The following is a 21,091-nucleotide window of genomic DNA, read 5'->3' as shown; positions in this document are numbered from 1 at the left end:
AACACGACGGAATATAAAGGAGTTATCTCCCGCGTCATGGGCCAATTATGTACGCAGCGAGAATATTTTCTTTTTCCAACCCGCTAGCTACGTTGGACCTGGAGTTACTTGTAGTTCACCATGAACTCCTCTGTACGTCACTTTTCGTTAGGATCTTTCAGAACAGAGCTCATGCCAGGACTTTCGATGTCAAGTTTAAAACCTACAGTTTAGTATATACTAAAACAGTGGATAGTGTTTTTCGTGCGCTGTGATTGGCTACTCAATCAGTGAGTATCCTGCACTATTCACTGATTCACCTCCAGTTCCTCCGAGCGAGCGACGCCAAACTCGCGCAAGTTGCGAGCAAAATGCCTTCCCGGTGTGCTGCCGTAACAAACAACGAAATTTCACGAAGTTCCGTTTGGAAGTTTTAACAGGTAAAGCTTTGTCTTTTTTACTTGAATTTATCGATAAAACCGGGGAAACAATTTTTTTGTTTACAAATGCGAATTAAGCTATCTTCAGCGTGACAAAAAATTTTGAAATAAGAAATCACTGCAGCAACTTAGAAGTTACTTCTGACTGATTTATTCACCGTCATAGCTAGGAAACAATACTGTCGCGTAACTTTCACAAAACTCTTTACACGTGCCACAATCTCGGAAATTTCTCGTTCAAGCGCAAAGCGTATTTACAAAGAGAGAGACGGTGGTTATTCTTTGTCTTTTTTCTTGTCTTTGTCGGTGTCCTCCTCGCCCATGGGCTCATCTTGGTCATCTCTGCCTTTAGCATCTTCGCTATCTTGCTGAGCGAGTGATACCATGACTTTTTGTATGGCTTCACTACTTGGATCTACTCCGGGTAAATTCTTAAGAACGTTTTGAATGAAGTCTGTATCGGACATGACTTCTGTGATGTCCTGAGTCCCATCTCCCTGAATATACACACACACAAAAGAAAAAGAAATTAAAAAAGTGTAACAACAGAGACACTGCACTTCTTTCCCACTAGCCTGCGAGCTACAATCTTCGACAAAAATGTTGAGAAAAATGGACGTTACTATGTCTAGTTTAAGATAAAGCTCTTAAAAGCACTGGCAACTACAAATACTTCCCCTTCCCCGCAAAACAAAAATGTTGAAGTCCGGCTGGCTCATTTTTGATCCCGACTAAGAAAACAGGGTCAGCGTGGGCGAGGGGAGGGGCCATAGCGGTGCCAAATCCGCAGTATAGGCGTTCTGTGGGTAAGGAAGTGCAAAATTGTTAACACTTTTTGTCCAAGATTGTAGCTCCATGGGGGAATCAGGGCGCGGGAGAGAAAACCTTTTCCCCCGCCCCCCTGGGCCCCCCAAACAGCTTGCTCTAGCATCACACATTTGAAATGTTTTTATGAACTACTAAAAAGGGAAGAAGGTGTCTCATTTGAATTTCAACGCGATAGTGTTATGTCGAAAGGCTCAAACGTTATAACTAAATTAGATAACTCAGACTTTTATGGGATGTTTAGCAATGTTAATTAATGAATGAGGCTAAGTATATAGAGGATATTACACGGTGGCGCGAAGATATGAATTTTATTTTCGAGTGGCAAAACAATATTTTACGCACGAGCGCAGCGAGTGAGTAAAATATTGTTTTTGCCACCAGGAGTTCCGACTAAAATAACACACTCCTCGATCTAAATAATTCTTCAGATCATGCGAAAGCCATATTCAATAATTGTTTTATTCATTTATTATTATATAGACACTAATGTTTTACTCGAAAATATACCACTCGTAAAATTAATAAAAACTACATCCGGGACCCGAGTGGTTTATTTTCCATAATCTCAAACGTGAGTTTATCGATGATGTAATTTTGGTAATTTCCCTTCGAAATTTTTGAATTTTACTTGCACATTTTTCAAAGCTTTGCTTATATTTTGTCATTGTAGAGCCCTATTCAGCTCAGTGTTATTTCTCAAGATTATTGTAAACAATGTCTTATATTGCTGCACTGTAAATTTGAGCCGTCACAATTACTTTTTGCGCGAATAAAAATCTATTATTTTATCGACGTCTTGTTGTCTATATAATAAAAAGAACATTACACGGCGGCTTGAAGATATGAATTTTATTTTCTCGTGGCAAAAACAATATTTTACTCACTCGCTGCGCTCGTTCGTAAAATATTGTTTTGCCAGTCGAAAATAAAATTCATATCTTCGCGCCACCGTGTAATATCCTCTATAAATAATTCTTACTTAAGAAAAAAAGCTCACCTCGATCGATGTTAAGTTCCCGTCTCCATTTGGCAGTTCCTCAGCAAATTACCCGGCGGGGGGCGGGGGTACTCCCTTATATAAGCCGTATAGGAATGTGCCGCCCCAAAGGGTGGGGTTTTTGGGCCTTTTTGGTTTGAAAACGGGTATAGACTTTGTCCATTTTGGTCTGGAATAGGGTATGGTTTTCGAGGGAACCACGAGAACATATGAACGTATTTATCGTTTCAATTCCAAATGAATATGAAAAATAGAAATATGTGAATGCGAAATGCATTTGAAGAAATTTTTTGCTTGCGCTCTGATCTAAGTAATGATGAAATAATTTCTGTCTAAAGGCCAGGTCTGAAAACGGGTGTGGAAAATAACATTTTTGGGTTTGAAATAGGGTCAGGATTTGGGGAACCGGGCGGCACACCCCCACTAAGAATTCCCAGGAGTACCCCCCGGGGCAAATTAGTTTAGTCTAGTCGATATTCTTTTTATGACGGTTGTCATCCCTCGAGTTGTATTTTCTCTGTTCATGCTAATTTTTTAGGCAGTAGTTCGGCTCCTTCTTCTTCGGGAAACGGATGAAATTCTCCGCAATTTTCGCCGGTTCTAACATAAACAGCTGAGCTAAAACAACCTCGTCCCGACTTAAATTCACGCGAATTTGTTTTGAAATTCGCGTTCATTTCATGAGGCGTTAAAGTTCCTGTAATAAGATACTCGAAAACTATTGTACCTTTCAATAAAAAAGAAAAGTAAGAAGAGAACTCAGACCTGTGTATCTGTTTCCATAGCACTGGCTCCAGCCTGTTCTTGCTTCTCATCTTTGTCTTTTTCTACATCCTTCTCACCGTCAGCCCCTGACTCCGCCTCCATGTTTTGAAGCGACAGCCTCATGGCATACTCTATCTGCTGCTCTTCCGTCATAGCACTGAAATCAAACACTGGTGTCTGTGGAGTAGACATGGATAGAGCCTGTTGAAGCATTGCTTCTTCACTGTCTGCAATGGGAGCCTGGGGGGTGGGCGTGTCATCGCCACTGGCCGCTGTGGCTCTCCGGGCTTCTTCCTCTTGTCGCTGACGCTGTTCTTCCATGGACACACGAAGAGCCTAAAAAATAAATGCAACCTTTTCAATTCCACTGTTTAAGGAGGCTATTTCACGCTATTTGCTATCTTTTTGAAAAGCTTAAAATTTGTCTTTGCATTAATTTAATTTAAAAAAACGGTCCAGTTTTGTTATTTAAGACATAAACTATTAACTTAAAAAAAATTGGGCCAACGTTTTTCAAGGTTTAATGCTTGCAAAAATCACCAAAAAATATTATGGTTAGTGCTGCCCGGTGAAATTTGTTTGACATCTTATTTCTAAGGGCCTGTTTACATGGAGGTGGGGGACCCCAGGTAGGTGGGGGTAACCCGCTTTGGTGGGTAACCCGCCTGTCCACATAATCTCTCATTTTAATTTGATCACGTTTACATGTTAGGTGGGGTGACCAGGCACATGTTACCTCACCTATCTGGGTTCCCCCACCTCCATGTAAACAGGCCCTAACTCTACAGAAGCATTTTGTGTATGAGTTAAGGCACTAAGTTATGACTTCGGAACAAAATTTACCCAAGACAACATTATCCTCGTGACATAGCGCCTTTAACCAAACTAGGCTCTAGACCTCGAGATTATGAACAACATTTTGATGTGAACTACTGCTCATTTCGCTTTCCTGCCATCCTTCCAAGAACAAACACCACTGCACTTGCAGAATGAAGTTTCAACGGTGCGGAAGACATTTTCAAAAGAAAAACCTCTGAATATTCGCGTTACACGAAGATTTTTTTAAATATGTATGAGCGAGAAGTCAGCTGACTGATCGCGAAACATTCGCAAAACCGGCGTGACTTATGCTCTCATTTGTGATTGGTTCATAAACGATGAACTTGCGTCATCGCTCGCATATGCCTGTAACCGTGAACCAGTCCCTTTAAATCCTAACACCAGCATGCATAATTATTCTTAGTATAGGTAGTAGCATGATTTGTAGTGATATTTGGCATAAATACCACAAGTTATATTTCAAAATTGTTATACGTAATTTCACGAGCCGTTAGGCGAGTGAAATTTGAGACAATTTTGAAATATGACGAGTGGTATTTTTGCCAAATATCACGTACAAATCATGCCATTATTTGTTTATACTACTACCCACAAAAGGTTTGTAATTTTCACATGTAAGTATTTGAAATTAAGCTGAAATACCACTGTTCTAAGCCAATCAAATTGCAGAAATTTCTCATGTAGTAGTATAAATGTTATAATATTCTGAGATGCTGAATAACAGCATTTGTTTAATGATGAAGACCTTTTCTACCTGGTCCTATGGGGGTCATTCCTTTACTTTTGTGATCTACAAAGCATGTAACATGCTTACTATTCACTTCAAACTAATCAGGTTGAATTTTTTTTTCAGTTCAACTTCCATCAGAGATCTCTCTACAGCCCCATTTACACGAACAAAACATGTTCAGTTATACTGGTATTAGCAAAAGAGAAAACAAGGACAAAAAACATACAGATAAATGGATAGAGTTCAAGTACGTAATTTAAACTTAAGTTCATATACATGATAAAGCAACTGGTACCAAAAAACGCATTGTTCGTACCCTTTTTTAGACCAAAAATTCAAGGAATTTCAAGGATACAATTCCTATTTGTAAAGGACGCCATGCAGTGCAAACTCAAGCCAACAGTAATCAGCTTTGCTTTTTTATCATTTTTGTTCGGCTACACTTTTCTGCCAGTAACATTTATTGTCAAATTATGCAACAAATTTCAAAGACTCTCCATGTACTTTCCTGCTTATATGGGAACCATGGCAGGCCTGTTGTGGTTTCTGCATTAACTCTTTGATCCCCAATATCAACACACAAATTCTCTGAAGTTATCTCCCTACATTTCCTTAAACATGACATACTCTGTTTACAGGAAGCCATTACGAATCCTGAAGGAGGGTCAAGAGGTTATCCATATTTTAAGATCTCTCCTTACAGATGACCCACCCAGTCCAGGAAAGATAGGCCACACCGCCGGGGTCTACGTCTCTTACTCTTTAAGAACAATGGAGTGGGTTTTCCTACATCCCACAAGAACCAGATAAGCGAAAGTGCTGCAAAGACGGGACCTACAGTTTTTCATCCTTATCCGAGAAGACTAGAAAGTCTAACCGTTTCACATGTCATTACAAAGGCATAATTTTTTTTCTCAGTTATTTAAAGACCCTGAGTGTTGGTCTAGCCACTGTTTGAAACTGCTCAGAAGACCGGCACTCTCCCAACTGAGCTAACCAAGCGGCAGTTAAGAGAATTTGATGAGAGATCAAAGTGTCTCCCCTTGGATAATCATTTTACCAACTCTCATAGCCTTTTCTGTTCATTACATATTGATATTGTACGGAGAATATTGATATTGGTCACTCTTGGAACCACTCACCAGTGCAAGTTCTGGATCAGAGTTGGGATCAAAGCCATACTCCGAGGCATACTCCATTCCTGGCCCTGCTCCATCTTCACCTTGAAGTATGGGGGATGAAATGAGGGCATCGGACAACAGCGGGCCTGGTGGTACAGTTACCAAGTGACACAAGTTGCCATCCTTACCATTGATGGTGTTGATAAATGTTGTCAGCTTTTCTGAATTTATCGTCTGAGAAAGAAAAGATGTATTCTGTATTTTTCTCGATTTAAGTCCTCAGGCTTTGAGGCAGAACTTGGCTGTAGGATCTGGAATTTGCTTGACCTCAGAGTGCATTCTAGCCCAGTGTTTTTTAAACCAAGCATTTTATTTATTTACTTAATTATTGATACAGTCGAACATCAACTATCCGGATTCGTTGGGACTTGAGTATATAGTCTGGATAATGGCGAGTCCGGATAATCGAAAATATGAATATTAATGAGGCAATACTGCAAACACAGGGAATAAAGAAAACAAAAGTTAAGTGTGAATTAGATCCTACTTGCATTTATGTACGGTCTGTATGTATCACGGTATGTATTCACAAATAAAAAAAATACTGTTTCAAGTGTTCCTGTTCAAAACAGATTACAACAGTGTTTTAAACACACGTTTGGAAGGATTAGTGAACTTTTAATTGCTTCAATTTTTGAAGATCACATATGTGACCCTCTTTGGGAAAACGGACACTAACGCTTTTCCGTTAAACGGTCAAGATAAACGGTTCTAAACGGATAGTAAACGGTTAACTCAAGCGTTTAAACGGTTTCTATAACTCTTTAAACGGATAGCAAAAAATTTAAACGGTTGCCCAAAGTCCAAAAACGGATAGCTTGAAGCGTTAAACCGTTGACCAAAAATATAAACGGTTAGCTCAAAACGTTAAACGGTTGACCAAAATCCCAAAACGGATAGCTTAAACCGTTAAACGGTTGACCTAAGTCCACAAACGGACAGCTGGAAACGTTTGAAAACGGATGAGTCGGCAAGATCGTTCCAGGAAAAACAGTTACTTATAGAACGCTAAACGGATAGTAAACATGGAGCATAATAACTTGAAGTATCTTGGTAAAATGTAACCAGAATACCGTCTGAAAAGCCGTGTCAGATGAACTTTATTCATTTGTTCACTTCTCGTTTGCCCTCAGCTAAAACCCGAAACAACAAAACGAAACCATTGGAACGAAATGAGCGAAAGCACCAAAACGACCAAAACCAAAACCAAAACGAAGAACAAATCAAGCGAAATCGTTTCGGGGTTTCGCTTGTTTCGGTCGTTTCTTTTTTTTTTTAACGATGATATCTCAAAAATATTTCCGAAACATGAGTACAATAGGTGTAACTAACTCTTTATAATACTGCCATGAAACCGTAGCTGTTATATCGCGAATAAACACTCCAGGTTTAATTCATAATCTCCTTCTTGAAAATGAACTTCACATGTTTCATTTTTTGTTGTGAACTTCCACGAAAAAAATTTGCATACGCAATGAACCTTGTCACAAGCCTAAACGCATCGGGGTAAAATAACGCAACACGCTGGAAATAAGACTAGGTATAAAAATGGATAGAGTGCCAACGAGCAAATCATGCGTATTTTGCATAGGAAAAGATTCCTTTTTTCCAACATTTGACAGATTCTTGGTCCCTTCCTGTGGAAAGGATTATTTTCTTGAAACTATAAAGGTGTTTCATCTTTTGTTGTGAAGTTCCACGAAAAAAATTTGCATACGCAATGAACCTTGTCACAATCCTAAACGCATCGGGGTCAAATAACGCAACACGCTGGAAATGAGACTAGGTATAACTATCGATGGAGTGCCAACGATATTAACGATAATATTATTATGAATACGCAAGACAATAACGGGATCAGGAAAAAAAAACGGGTAATCGAAAAGTCCCGTTAATCGACTGCGAGGTTCGACTGTATTCATTTTTAACAGCCACATGCCTTATTACTATAGTTAAACCTCCCTTCAATGACCACCTTGGGGACAGAAGAAGTGGCCATTGCAGAGAGGTAAGGAATTAAACAGCTAAGGACTTCTCCTTTCCTTTTGTTTCCTGAGAAAGTAGCTGGGCGTGATGCTCTCAGAAGCCAGAAGAAATACCTGACCCGCGGCCTAGTAAGAGCCCTGCCCTAGAGGCTTATTTAGGATTCCACTGACTGGTTGGAACCCTTACTAGATGAAATCTAAGCACCCGCCTTAGAAATACAAGCAGTTAACTCACTTGTAACAGGTACTTTCCCCCAAAAACTCAAAACTTTATTGAGTCATTCATGATAGAGCACGAATTTTGATTTGAAAACTACTGCTCTAACTCATACAAAACTTTGTGATTGTAGTAAAATGCAATTATTAAAGACTGTTATAACAAGATTCATACCTCCTCTCCAAAGTTAACAACATCTACATTCACTTTCTCCTTTTTCAGCTTCTTGGCTAGCTTGACAAGCTACAAACATAAAATACATAATACATATAAGATATTTTATTGACATGTAAGAATGCTGGCGACTTCAACTTTACATCATAGGCTGTCAGAACGGTGTGCTGTTGCTTACCGTTATCATGGACAAATAATGAATATTTTAAAAGTAGGTTGAGTCTGATCGTCCGGGTGAACTTAATCCTGAATAGGATTGTTGTTGTTGACAGTGACTTACATTTCGACAACCTGTGCGGTAGTTATCTTCAGAGTCAAAAATCCTGGGTTCAAACCTTTCACAATGAATATTTTGTTAAGAGTGCATTATTGTGATTGACTTTTGCACACTTGTAAAGAAATTTGGAAAAAAAAAACTGAGAACCTCCACCTACACCTGTAAATACAGCAATTTCATATCACTCACCACATTAATTAGAGACAGTAATTTCTCCTTAAATATCCCTTGAGGCAAAGGGCCATGAGAAGTGGCTATAATTTAAAGGCTACCTCTGCCTTCAAATACGTTGTATGCACTGATAAGTTGATGCTCACTGCCTTGAATGCTATCTTCCATCTGACGGTGATCCAAATATGGGTACTTACTTATCACTCAGAACTTTAACGTTATAAGGGTTGCTGCACATTAAAACAAGGTAATAGCGATCAATCTTCAAATAGGTTTTCCTGGACTTACATATTTGCACATTCCCCTTGACCCTTTTTTACTGGTAGTGAGTATTTTTTGTTTCATTTCCTTTATCTTAACATTTTTATTAGATTTGGATTTTTTAAACAAAATTTAGAGGATTAAATACCATCAGCTGACGTGATACAAGTTGATTATACCATCAACTGACGTGATACAACTCCCTTTGACTCTGAAGATGACTACCACACAGGTTGTCGAAATGTCAGTCACTGTCAACAACAACAGTCCTATTCAGGACTACGTTCGCCCGGACGATCAAACTCAACGTTCTTTTGAAATGACTCCTGGGTTCAAACCTTTCTCAATTAAAATTCTTTAGAGGATATTATCCTCTTTTAGCTTTCACAAAACCCCATGACATGCTGAGAATATATAAAATTCCCTCTTCACTGACTCTGACCACAAGACTTTCCCCTCTCCACCTTTCTCTTACCTTAAAATATTTTTCCCAACGAGTTTTTGCCCTGACAATGGCAATCCTGAATTTACTTGTGTTTTGTTATAATTTATTATTATTCAAAAATGAAAAAGCTTAACTTGTAAATCCAACTTACATCTTTGTCATCAGCTTCCACAGGACTTCCTACAAACACCACAATTCTCATTTTGTGATTTTTTCCTTGTCTGTGTTTCAGTACCAACTGGAGAGAAAAAGGAAAAAGAGAGAAGGCAATGAGCCAAAACATTTTTTTGTCCAATTCTCTGCAAGTGAAACATCAATAGCTGGCTGATTAAAGCTGTTTTTCATTTGTTTGTTTTGAGGGCAATACCTCACAGAGTTCAGTCAAATCAGTACGATACTTTTTACAAACCAGCCTCGGACCACAAAAAAGTTAAATCCAGGCGTCTCTTCCTTTCATACAGACATGTCTCCTGACCTTAGTTAAACTTGTAATGAGCAAATGAGGTTTTAATGAACCAAATGATACTTAAAAATTCATTTTTTGAAAATAAAGTAAAGAAAACGGAAAAGTAGGAAAACAGAAAGGTGAAAAAAAGAAAAAAATACAGAAGAAATGTAAATAATGAGCATCAATTCACTAGCAAGACAACTTAAAATAGAGATTTTTCGCTTGTATTAATCAAGAGAAGACTGTTCCCAGGGACGTCCGTTGCGTGCAAGTTGGAAGTAGATGTTACACTGCATGTATATCTATTCTCAAGTGAAACGAGTATTCAAAATAGTTTGAATCAAAATTTCCTTTTTTCCCAGCCCCTTATTACTCATAATAAACAAAAGCAATTCTGGTTTAACTTGATAACTAATTTTACAAACAACAAACACGACTTGTAGAAGCCAAGTAAAGAATCCTAAAACAATCCCCCAAGAAGAGATTAGCTCAAATTAACAGCCGACCAACGGACAATGTCAGCCCAAGATCACCATTTGGTTGTTAAGCTACAGTAGCTGTACTACACTATAGTACCTTCAAGTTATTGGGTTAGTTTAAATATTTTGACCAGTCAGACGTGATCAATTTTCCTCTCTTATTTCTTTTGAAGTCTGGAGATGGAAACAGTTTTTGGAGCCCATAAAGTGCTTAGAGCTGCTAAATGAATGTCTGGGTTTGAGGGCAAATCAACGTTTATGAAATCAATATATGGGTCAGGACTATTAGTGTTGGTTTTACAGTCAAACCGGGAAAACTGTAGAACACCAGAAATATTTCGGGAATGTTATTGTCTTGCAAGAGAAAAGCCAATCAGGTGTCAGAAAACTAAACCGCAAGCAAGAATGTTAATTAGTTTGTGGTTTCATGGCCAGTTTGCGTATACTGATCTTTGCTGTGATTGGTCATAACACAATAACCATTCCTGAGATATTTCAAGCATTCACGGTTTTCCCGGTCGCACTGTAACAACTAAAAAAATTGAAATGATAAAAACTTACATGGGCTATTTTAACTGCTGTTAGGAAGTTTATTGCTCCCTTAAATTGGACTCTATGCAGAGATGATAAAATTTTGCCAACATCTGGGGTTAATGTTACCAGGACTTCAAGGCTGTGAATAAAGCATAAAGCATGGACAAGATAATGAGTAGAATCCTTCAAAAGTCAAGCGTGATCAGATTCTTTGAAATATAACTGTTTAAACAAAGGTGGAGTTTTCAAGAATATCAAAAATGATCAGCCACTAAAGCACAATGAGGGGAATAGTGTGTCGTACTTTTTGAGGTTAAAAACAAAAGTTGGTTATTCAGCTTGTCATGAAAACTCTCCATTAAAGTATGTGTTCTTTTTCCTGAGATATACTTTAGGTAAGGCTAACCAATCAGCTAGTCAGAGTACATGTAACTGCAGAATACCCAGCCACCTAACATCAAAATTTCAATTCTCATTTGTTGTCCCTATTCATTTCCTACAGAATTAGTGAGGAGAAGTTGATAAAATATCAAGCAAATTCATCTTGTGTGATCAAGTCCATAATTCTCATGACCACTCTGTTTTACAAGGCATTGATGTTACAAGGAGAAATTTGATGCTGATCACTCTTTGGGCTTAAAGGGTTAAGCTGTATCCCTGCTGGAAAAGCTACCCTGCTTCGCAGACGTAATCTTAACGCTGTTAGTGATGTCTGTGTAGCAGGACTGATATCCTTGTTGTGGGTCCCAAACAGGCTCAATGAATTACTGGAAATGCTTTTCAAATTTCCCTTCAACCTGATTGGCAAATTGACCTTGGCTGATTTAACAGGCCAATCATGGCACATACTCAAAACTTGGTACAAAAGTGGTGGCCCAGGACATAGATTTTGGAACTGTTTCACTGACCAATTTTACATATTTGTGGAAATAAGCCTGTCTGCAGAGTTTAGCAGAACTCAGTGGTACCTTAAATGCATGGGGCAATGCTTGGGGAGTGGGGGTGGTGCATTGGTGAAAGCGCTCGCCTCCCACTAATGAGGCTTTGATTCAAGTCCTAGCATCCAAAACGTATGTGGTCAGTTCTCTTCTCTGCTCCAAAGATTAATCTCTGAGTAAAACAGGTTTCCCCTCTCTAAAAAACTAACATGTCCAGATTAAAATCTGATCTGGAAAGTGGTTTATTCGTTATTGAAAGTGTCACGTGCTCATGCCCTCTTTAAATAAAGTTAACTTTTGTTAGTTTTAAGTTTTAAAACAGGAAAACTGTGTATGGTAATTGCTATACTATGTAGACTGTGATATGTGGATATACATGTATGTTACATGTAGAATGTAGAAGTCTGGGGCTGAGACCCAAGAACATGGTGGGATATGGAAAATCCCGCTGTTGTAAAGGGTAGTAAATTGTTGCTGTGTGGATTCTATTCGATCGCCAAATAAAGTTAAAGGAGAAGAAGACAGTGTAATATTTGGTGACCTCGACATGATTTAAATACTGAATGAAAAGGCCAACGAACCCGAGCAAATTGAGGAGGCACAAATTGAGCTAAGAGGGCCGATTAATCGCCTCAATGAAGCATTCCTTCGAGAACTATGCACAGAGTTGCACATCAAATTGAAGGAGAAAGACACAGGCTGCCTCGCTCTAATTCAAACTGCGACAAAATATTTGGATGCTGAGGAACTGGATAGTAAGAAGTTGAAGGAGTTGAGAGTTTTGTCGAGCAGAAGGGGCAGAAGGATCGGCAACAAAGGTTAAAAGTGGACCTGACAACAAACGATGCAGCTGGGATGCAAAAGTCAGACGCGGGAGCCAGTGCGAGTGTCCTTGAGAAGTTTCTACCATGACAACGTTTAAAAAGAAGTTTAAAATTTTGGGGCAGAACAGAGATTCGCTAAGAAAGACCAACTCAGCTTTACTAGCTCGGCCCATCAAATTAATGCTGGATTAAACCGTGGTTACAAAGAAGAGGACGTAATAGAGGCAGTTATCCATGCAGTAAATCCTGGATTGAGGTTAAGGAGCTACCTGGAAGGTAAGCCTGATCTGACCTTAGCAAATGTATGCAAGATCCTTAGATCACACTATGAAGAGAAAGAATCGAAGCTACTGAAATGTACCAGTTACTTAGTTCTGGGGTGCAAGAGGTTGGGGAGACCCCCTAGGACTTCTTGGTTCGCCTTCTTAACCTTAAACAGAGAGTACTATTTGCTTCACAAGAGGCAGAATCTGATTTGAAGTATGACCCCAAACTTGTTCAGAGCATGCTCTCACACTCATCGCTGACAGGTCTTCCAAGTGACAGTAAAACTTGGAGTTGAAGCCATACCTCCAAAACACTCATGTTACAGTTGAGGAACTGTTTGAAAAACTAAATGGAGCTGTCAGCAAAAACTTGGTTCACTTCGTGGGCCTGCCACAAGCACAAACCCTGTACCACTTGTAGCTAAAGTAACCCCTACCAAGGAGACACCAACTGGGGGTGGGGGGGGGGGGGACACAAACCATCCACAGAAGCAAGCAAAACCTAACCTTCTTACAGAAGTACAGGAAATGAAAGCAGAGCTTGCTGCCATTAGGGAATCCATAGGAAGCCAACATCGTACCACCACCCAAGATCAAAACGGGTTCAGAAATGAACAGAGGGCACGACCTAGAAGGTGTGCAGATTGTCTAAGAGAAGGCTTTGGGGAGCGATGCACCCATTGCTTTATTTGGTGGAGGAGTGGTCATTTCAGCTACAATTGCCGGAGATCACGAGCCAAAACTGGGCATATTTCCAGGAAAACAGACTGGGATTGCACCCTTGGAACAGGAAGTAACCCTGAATATGCAGAAACAGTCCCGAACACTTGTGAAGTGTGGGAGAATAGAAAGTGTTACCAGTCGACACGTTTGTTGTTCACAATGCCATGCTAGCTGGTACTATTCAAAATTGTGCCAACAAGAACATTGGGGGGAGTATAAGATACTTTGTGAAGCTTTAAGAGAGGTGGAAACAACGAACCAGTCGTCCGCAAAAGGGGAAGAAGAGTTGATAATGTCATTTCCTGCCCACTTAACTTCACCCCAGCATTCAAAGTTGACTTAAAGTTGGTAAGGAGAAGGTGCATTGTAAGCTGTTTACTACAAGGGAAGAAGGTTGATGCCCTTTGGGACACAGGTGCTCAAGTTTGCATTATATCAAAGTCACGGAAGGACACCTATCTACCTGATGTGCCAGAGAGAGATAAAAGTGAGTTATTGGGGGAACATGAACTGGACCTGAAGGTTGCAAATGGTAGTACACTTTTATATGATGGCCGGATTGAGGTAGAATTTCAGTTGGTTGGGGAATATGGACAGTCAGAGCCAATAACAGTGTCCATTCTAGTGGGAAGGCAAGATAACCAAGAATATCTCATTATTGGATTTAATGTCATCGAAGAGGTAGTAAAACAAGGGAGCAGCATCGGTACCAAACATGGCATGACCTGCCTTGTACAAACTGCATTCCCATGCCTTTCAGAAGGCAAGGGAACGTCTCTTGTTAATTTCATGTCCTGGTGATTGTGTTCTTGTCCAAAATTTGCCGGAAAGTGGAGGACCAGGGAAGCTTCGTTAACATTGGGAAGAACAGATACACATCATTGAGAAATGAATAGCAGACAGTCCCGTCTATCGGGTGAGGCCAGAAGGTGGACGGGGCAAACAGAGAGTACTACACCATAATTTGCTCCTTCCTTGTGAAGCATTGCCACTTGAAACCCCACCTTCCCTCAAGAAAGTAGGGGACAAAACTTGTCAGCCCACTAGCACTGTGCCACCAATTCATGTCAGAGAGGACCAGGAAAGTTCAGGTGAGGGGTATACTGTGAGTACACCACATGCCCCATCTATTGGCCAACGACTACACAGGGACCAAGAAGACATTGACAAAGGGGCAGATACGTACTCTACTGCTCAGTGTGACACAGACAGCGGGTGATAACTCACAGCCTCCTACAGTTGTCCCACAAGATATAGCAGCAGAACCAGCTACGAGCAGCCCAGAAGGCCCAGCATCACCAGATGCTCAGTTGGACACGGACAGCAATGGTACATTGCAGTGCCCCGAAGCAGAACCACTACGTGACCCAACGGAAACAGTGAATGCCGCTCCAGAAAGCCCAGCTGCAGCATCAGGGGAAACGCAAGAGGACTTATAATGGCCAAAGTAGCACAGATCCCCGATCCTGGGGTTACTCTTCTTCTTAGGGTTGAACTTTGGTTGCAACTTTCTCATGTAAATTATTGAGTCCCACAAGTTCACAGACCCGAGTTTTTTTTGGTTTGTTAGTTAGTTTGTTAGTTTTTTTACACATCCAAAGTTGAGCCCAGGCCCTCCATTTTGTTTCCTTCACTGTTGTCACTGCCAGTTAGTGCTAATTGTATGATCTATGTAAAATAATGTCAGGATGCCATTTTCGTCGGCAGGGGAGAGTATAGGACATGGAAGTCTGGAGCTGAGACCCAAGAGCATGGTGGGATATGGAAAATCCCAGTGTTTTAAAGAGTACTAGATAGTTGCTGTACGGATTCTATTCGATCGTCAAATAATGTTGAAGACAGCATAGCATACAGGTCAAAATTAAAATTCAGATTAAAATTATTTAGCCTAGGTTGATTCTCAATTTTTTTGGTCTCCTAGCCCTAATTATTCATGAATTAGGACCAGGAGACAAAGAAAATTGAGAAACAACCAAGATAAAAAAATTTTAACCTGAATATAATTTTGACCAGTAACAGATATATTGCAGGTCAAACTGTTCTCAGTTTAAACTAGCTTTCATTCTTTAAGGTTTAGCTCTTTACTAGAGTTCCAACAACAACAACAACAATAATTATTCTTGGTTGAACACTGGTTTAACCTGGGAGGTGGATTTTACCAACAAAAAGTCCAAATATCCAGCTATTTTGAGGGGTTGCTTCAAAGTGTATTCTGACAATAAGCCAATCAGACACTTACACCAGAACAGTCAATGTAACAATAGCCTGCATTTTTTAGGCTTTTTTTCGCAACTGTGATGATCTTTTCTGCATTTATTTCTTCATTTCGCAATTCAAATACATAAATTTCACATAGTCATTATTTTATCTTCCTTGGGTATATTAAAAACCAATTTACAAATATAATGACCAGCTCCCAGTTGGCTTGGTAGCTCATTTGGTTAGAACCTTGCACTGGTGTCACAGAAGTCAGGGTTCAAATCCTGGCAAGCCTGAATGTTTCAGGCTTTCTTTTCACAAATGTATAAGTTGCATATTTAACTGGGATGATCTTCTGAGTTGCATCTATTTCTTTATCCCACAGTTCAAATATATGAAATTCACATATATCAATCATATCAGAACAGTCAGTGGTTAGCTATTTTGCCTCTTTGCTTCCTCTTTTTGGATTCAGTCTTGGAATTAGTATAATCTGAATTAAGAGGCTGTCTGCGTAAGAACCAATAAGGCAAATTTCGGGTCATCACGGAAAAAAATATCCTATCCCATGAAGAAATATCACATTTATTTGGACCAATTTAATTTTTTCTCTATATTACAGGAATATTTTCTAGGTCACCTATAACTAGCCAGTTTGCAGTCAGAAGTGGTGCAATTTTGCTGAACCTTTAATACGGCTCTGTCAAACCTGCCTTATGAAGCTGAATAAGCTAAGTATTTTACACACAAAAGTTTCAACTCTGATTAATAGTTTCAAGGTTTAATGGATGCATTCTGTGGAATGTTGGCTGAGACATGAATTTTTTAAAATGACCTTTAATTTGCTTGACAGGAAAAGTAATTTGAATAACTAGAGCTGAAGAAGTGATTGTGCAAAAGTGGCACCTAACCCAGACTCAAGTCTATGCTAAATTAGAAGTACTATGACCAGTCTACTTCTTAATGCAATAAAATTTGGGGATACTCTTCTTTGGGTGCTGTACAAATTTTCGTTAATGTTCCAAAATTCGCCATATTCACCGCAAAGCTGTAATTGTAACAGTCCACATCTGATCTACTGATTTCCATACCTATAACGTTTCCAGTCATCACCAAATGTCATTAGACCCTCTAAATGTTGGAATTTTGAAAACATATGAGGAAAACTTGGTAGCCGTTTTTTTGTTTTTTTCCTTGTTGACGATGAACGTGACTTAATTCTCTGTATGCAAATTAACCTTAGGTGCATCGTTTCAACAAATTGACAGGAAATATAAATCCTTGGATTTCACATTTTCAAGGGAAAAATAATCCTCCTTTCCAAGGAAAAACATGAACCATGGCTTAGAATTCCCTTAAGATCTGTTTCTTTAGAGGAAGAAGCAGCTGAAGAATATATGTCTACATGGTAATTACTGTGGCCTGTCACACATTCCTGAAGACTGGTGGTTGATTTAAAAACAATAGCGTTGGTGTATTGATCAATTCTATAACATTATAATCTTTTTTAAATGATTGTTATTGATAATAATAAAATAATGATTAACTGAAAAACTACATTACCTGTATGAAAAATTATCGACAGAACAAATAAATCAAGCAAGATGCCATGCAAGAATGCTAGGCCCAGGTACTGTTCACGTGAAAAAAAGTACCATCATGTGCGCATTGACATGGGCAAATTAGACCATTTCATCGAATTCATTAATCGCCCATATTTCTACCAAGATGTTTCATACGGAACCAAAGTTTTGAAGTTGGACAGTGGTGAAACTATGGAAATGCCTAATGTCATGCCTACAGTTACACTCTTGACGATGAACAATCAATATGTGCAGTTGCGCCAAGTTAAAAAGTGTGAGCCCTTCAGCCGCACTACGTTATTCAAGATTCTAGATGTATGGGAAGCCTCTCAGAGAAAGTCACTCCAAGGTCTCGACAATACCACTGCTGAAGGATCAGCAGCTTTCCACAAGGTTGAAATAATCACTGATAGCCTAAAGAAAGTAGGATTGGAGAAAAAAAATGGTGCATGTAAGCCAAAAGAAAGCTTTAGGATGCTAAACGCTACTTCAAGACTTGTTATCATGTTCATTGCAAGCCAGAGGAAGCCAAGTGTCCCAACCACTGCCACAAATTCACCCTCAGTGACTAACAAGATCCCCATTTTCATGAAATCTGTCCTCATCAGCACTCAGAAACTTAGGGTTACTGTGAAAAATATGAAAAATGTTCATGATGAAGTAGAAGTTCAAATTAGAGGCTCTTCCTGGCACCCTTACAGTGAGGACTGACAGTTCTCTACAACTTCAAGCAGGTCTGCACAAATATGTTTCATTGGAAAGTTCACATCGTCAGATCAGTGAATCAAGAAGCAGCAAAGCAAGATTAGTTGAAGATGATAGCGTTCAACCCAGAATTGGCACTTCTTGTAATGGACTGGGCGATGAAGTTTAAGCAGCTCAGATATCATGAGAAGCAGTCAGATTGGTATGGAAAGAGCGGCCTGAGCTTGCACATCTCCACGGTCATTTGCAGTGATCCAGAAAAGGCAGGTAGCCTAGAATTACAGTCTTATGCTCACCTCTTTGATGCTTGCCAGCAGGACTGGTTTGCGGTCTGTTCAGTTGCTGAGCACACTCTACAAGAAATCAAGAGGCAGAAGCCACATGTTTCTAAGATCCATCTGTGGTCAGATGAAGGCGGCTGCTATCATAACAACTTCCTTATCACTGCAGTAAAGGATTTTGGTCAGAGGATGGGTATAGAGGTTTGCCACTATGATTATTCAGAGCCACACTATGGCAACAATATACGTGACAGAATTTTATGCCCAATGAAATCGTGCATTAGAAGATTCTGCGATGAAGGACATGATATTCTTACAGCAGCTGACATTAAAGAGAGCACTGTAGTCAGAAAGATCAGTGATAGGAACAAACGCCCGCGTCTGCACTGTCGATGAGACCAAGAAGACATTAGAGGTGAAGAAGATGGAAGGCTTTAACAGGCTACACAATTTCCAGTTCGAGGAAAAAGGCATACGTGTCTGAGGATCATAAGGAAAAGGACCTCGCAAAGAGTTTCCTTTTGACCAGTTGGTTTCACAATCTCAAGAAAGCACCACGCTCCCTGTCATTAGCGGGTTTTTTGATTGCAAAGATGCATTGGTTTACAAATGTCAATAGCCCCTGTTAGAAAGTTCAGATGACGATAGGGATCACCAGCTATATTTGTTTGAGTGCTCGGAACTCGGATAGGTCAAAGGATTCCCAAACTTTTCAGAGATGGAGTCACATCTCAATGTTGTGGATCACATTATAAAACAAGAAAGGAAGGATTCTGAAACACTTCATGAAAGACTCTGGCATGACCAGGTAGAAAGGTTCACCACAGCTGTTAATATAACTGAAGATATGCCAAGCACATCTAAAGTACAAGTGATCAGCATGACCCGCGACCATCAGACCCACCTGTTTGTATGGGTTGAGCACTGGCTAAGCCCAGAGTTGGACCTTCCAAGTTTACTGATAAAGTGAAGAAATATTTAACAGCGAAGTTTGACCTTGGTGAACAGACGAGACGTAAAGCAGAGCCTCTGCAGGTTTCTAATGATATGCGCAAAGCCAAAGGTGCGCAAAACAATCAGCTGTTTACTAGAGAAGAATGGTTGACCAAAAGTTAGGTGCAAGGTTTCTTTTCCTTTCTCGCTGCAACAAAGAGAAGACAACAAGGTTCTGCAGAAATTGAACTTGACCAGAGACCTGCTGGAAGAAGACGGGGAGTTCAAAAGGCAAAAGCTTGTTGCAGAAATCAAGCGACTATTTGAAGCTATTTGTCGTGTATTATACCATGGGCTGTCATAACCTTGTCCTAGTAGCAGTATTGGAGACAGACTCAGTTAAAGCAGTTGTGGAATGAATAAATACAACAGCACAGTATTACCCACCCAGCAAAGAATTGGAATTTACTGTGATAAAATTGTATGACTATCAATAACCATCACTTAAAAAAAGATAATAAGATAATAGAATGGATCGATACACGGCCACTCTTGAGGAATGCGTGACAGGCCACAGTAACTAAACTATTTTTAGCCATGTAAACATAACTTCTTCAGCTGCTTCTTCCTCTAAAGAAACAGACCTTAAGGGAATTCTAAGTCATAGTTCGTGTTTTTCTGTAAAAGAAGGGTTATTTTTCCCTTAAAAATGTGAGATGCAAGGATTATATTTCCTGTCAATTTGTTGAAATGACGCACCTAAGGTTATTTAAATATGGAGAAATAAGTCACATCCATCGTCGACAAGGAAAAAAAAACAAAAAAGCAACTACCAATTTTTCTCCATATGTTTTCAAAATTCCAACTTTTAGAGGGTCTAATGACATTTGGTGATGACTAGAAATGTTATAGGTATGGAAATTAGTAGATCAGATGTGGACCGTTACAATTATTACAGCTTTGCGGTGAGTATGCAAAATTTTGGAAATTTAGCTGAACTTTGTACAGTACGCAAAGAAGAGTGTCCACAAATTTTATTGCATTAAGAAGTACACTGGTCTTAGAACTTCTGATTTAGCATAGACTTGAGTCTGGGCATGGATAAGTCTGGGTCAGGTGCCACTTTTGCACAATTTCAGCTCTGGTTCTGCAAATTACTTTTCCTGCCGAGCAACTTAAAGGTCATTTTAAAAAATTCATATCTCAGCCAACTTTCCACAGAATGCAACCATTAGACCTCGAAACTATTAATCAGAGTTAGAACTTTTGTGTGTAGAATATTTTGCTTATTCGGCTTTGTAAGGCAGGTTTGAGAGAGCCGTAAAGTTTCGGCAAAATCGCACCACTTCCGACGGCAAACTGGCTAGTTCTAGGTGACCTAGAAAATATTCCTGTAATATAGAGAAAAAAAATGAATTGGTTCCACTAAATGTGATATTTGTTCATGGGATGGGATAGTTATCTTCCACTGAAAAAATCTGGGCAATCCGTAAATTTGCCTTCGCGGTCTTACGCGGACAGCCTCTTAAGCGCCCATTCACTTACCTAGCTAAGGTTATCAGACCGACATTATTCTCTGGGTTTTGTCGAGTTTTTGAACGACAAACCATACTGACTGCATCTTGCTGTGCTTGTAATCTCGTGGGAAGGAAATCGCCATTTCTCATCCACTCACTATTATCAACACTGTAAAAGAAAGGAGATCATTAGACAAAAACGTGACAAGACGTTACAATATTTTACGAAGCTACAAAAAGGTGGAAAAACGTCAAAGAGTTTTACCAAACAACCGTCGATTCAAGGACCATTTTTAACGAAAATTCAATAGATCTTCCTATGAAGTTTTGGATTCTTCAAAATCATGACTCAGTGTGTTTCTGCGCATGAT

General features: G+C 39.5%; 1 protein-coding gene across 1 annotated transcript; it reads right to left on the bottom strand.

The window, feature by feature from the left end:
• Window positions 1–553: 553 nt before the first annotated feature.
• Window positions 554–21,085, bottom strand: LOC140933263 (26S proteasome non-ATPase regulatory subunit 4-like). Its single transcript, XM_073382789.1, has 8 exons — window positions 20,986–21,085; window positions 20,749–20,889; window positions 10,779–10,890; window positions 9,442–9,528; window positions 8,137–8,205; window positions 5,722–5,934; window positions 3,010–3,345; window positions 554–916 (listed from the first exon to the last, which is right to left on the bottom strand). The coding sequence occupies exons 1-8, from the start codon at window positions 21,009–21,011 to the stop codon at window positions 695–697; spliced, it is 1,206 nt and encodes a 401-aa protein (XP_073238890.1). The 5' UTR covers window positions 21,012–21,085; the 3' UTR covers window positions 554–694.
• Between the last annotated feature and the right edge of the window lie 6 nt (window positions 21,086–21,091).

Source organism: Porites lutea, chromosome 4 (assembly GCF_958299795.1).
Source record: "Porites lutea chromosome 4, jaPorLute2.1, whole genome shotgun sequence".
Lineage (NCBI taxonomy): Eukaryota > Metazoa > Cnidaria > Anthozoa > Scleractinia > Poritidae > Porites > Porites lutea.
This window is presented reverse-complemented; position numbering and strand designations above follow the sequence as displayed.

Excerpts from the sequence above, each read along its gene's own strand:
- LOC140933263 (XM_073382789.1), bottom strand. The coding sequence starts at position 21,011 with ATGGTCCTTGAATCGACGGTTGTTTG. Across the intron at positions 3,346-5,721 it reads CTGATCCAGAACTTGCACTG|GCTCTTCGTGTGTCCATGGA; the intron begins GTGAGTGGTTCC and ends TTTATTTTTTAG. Across the intron at positions 917-3,009 it reads CTATGGAAACAGATACACAG|GGAGATGGGACTCAGGACAT; the intron begins GTCTGAGTTCTC and ends GTGTATATTCAG.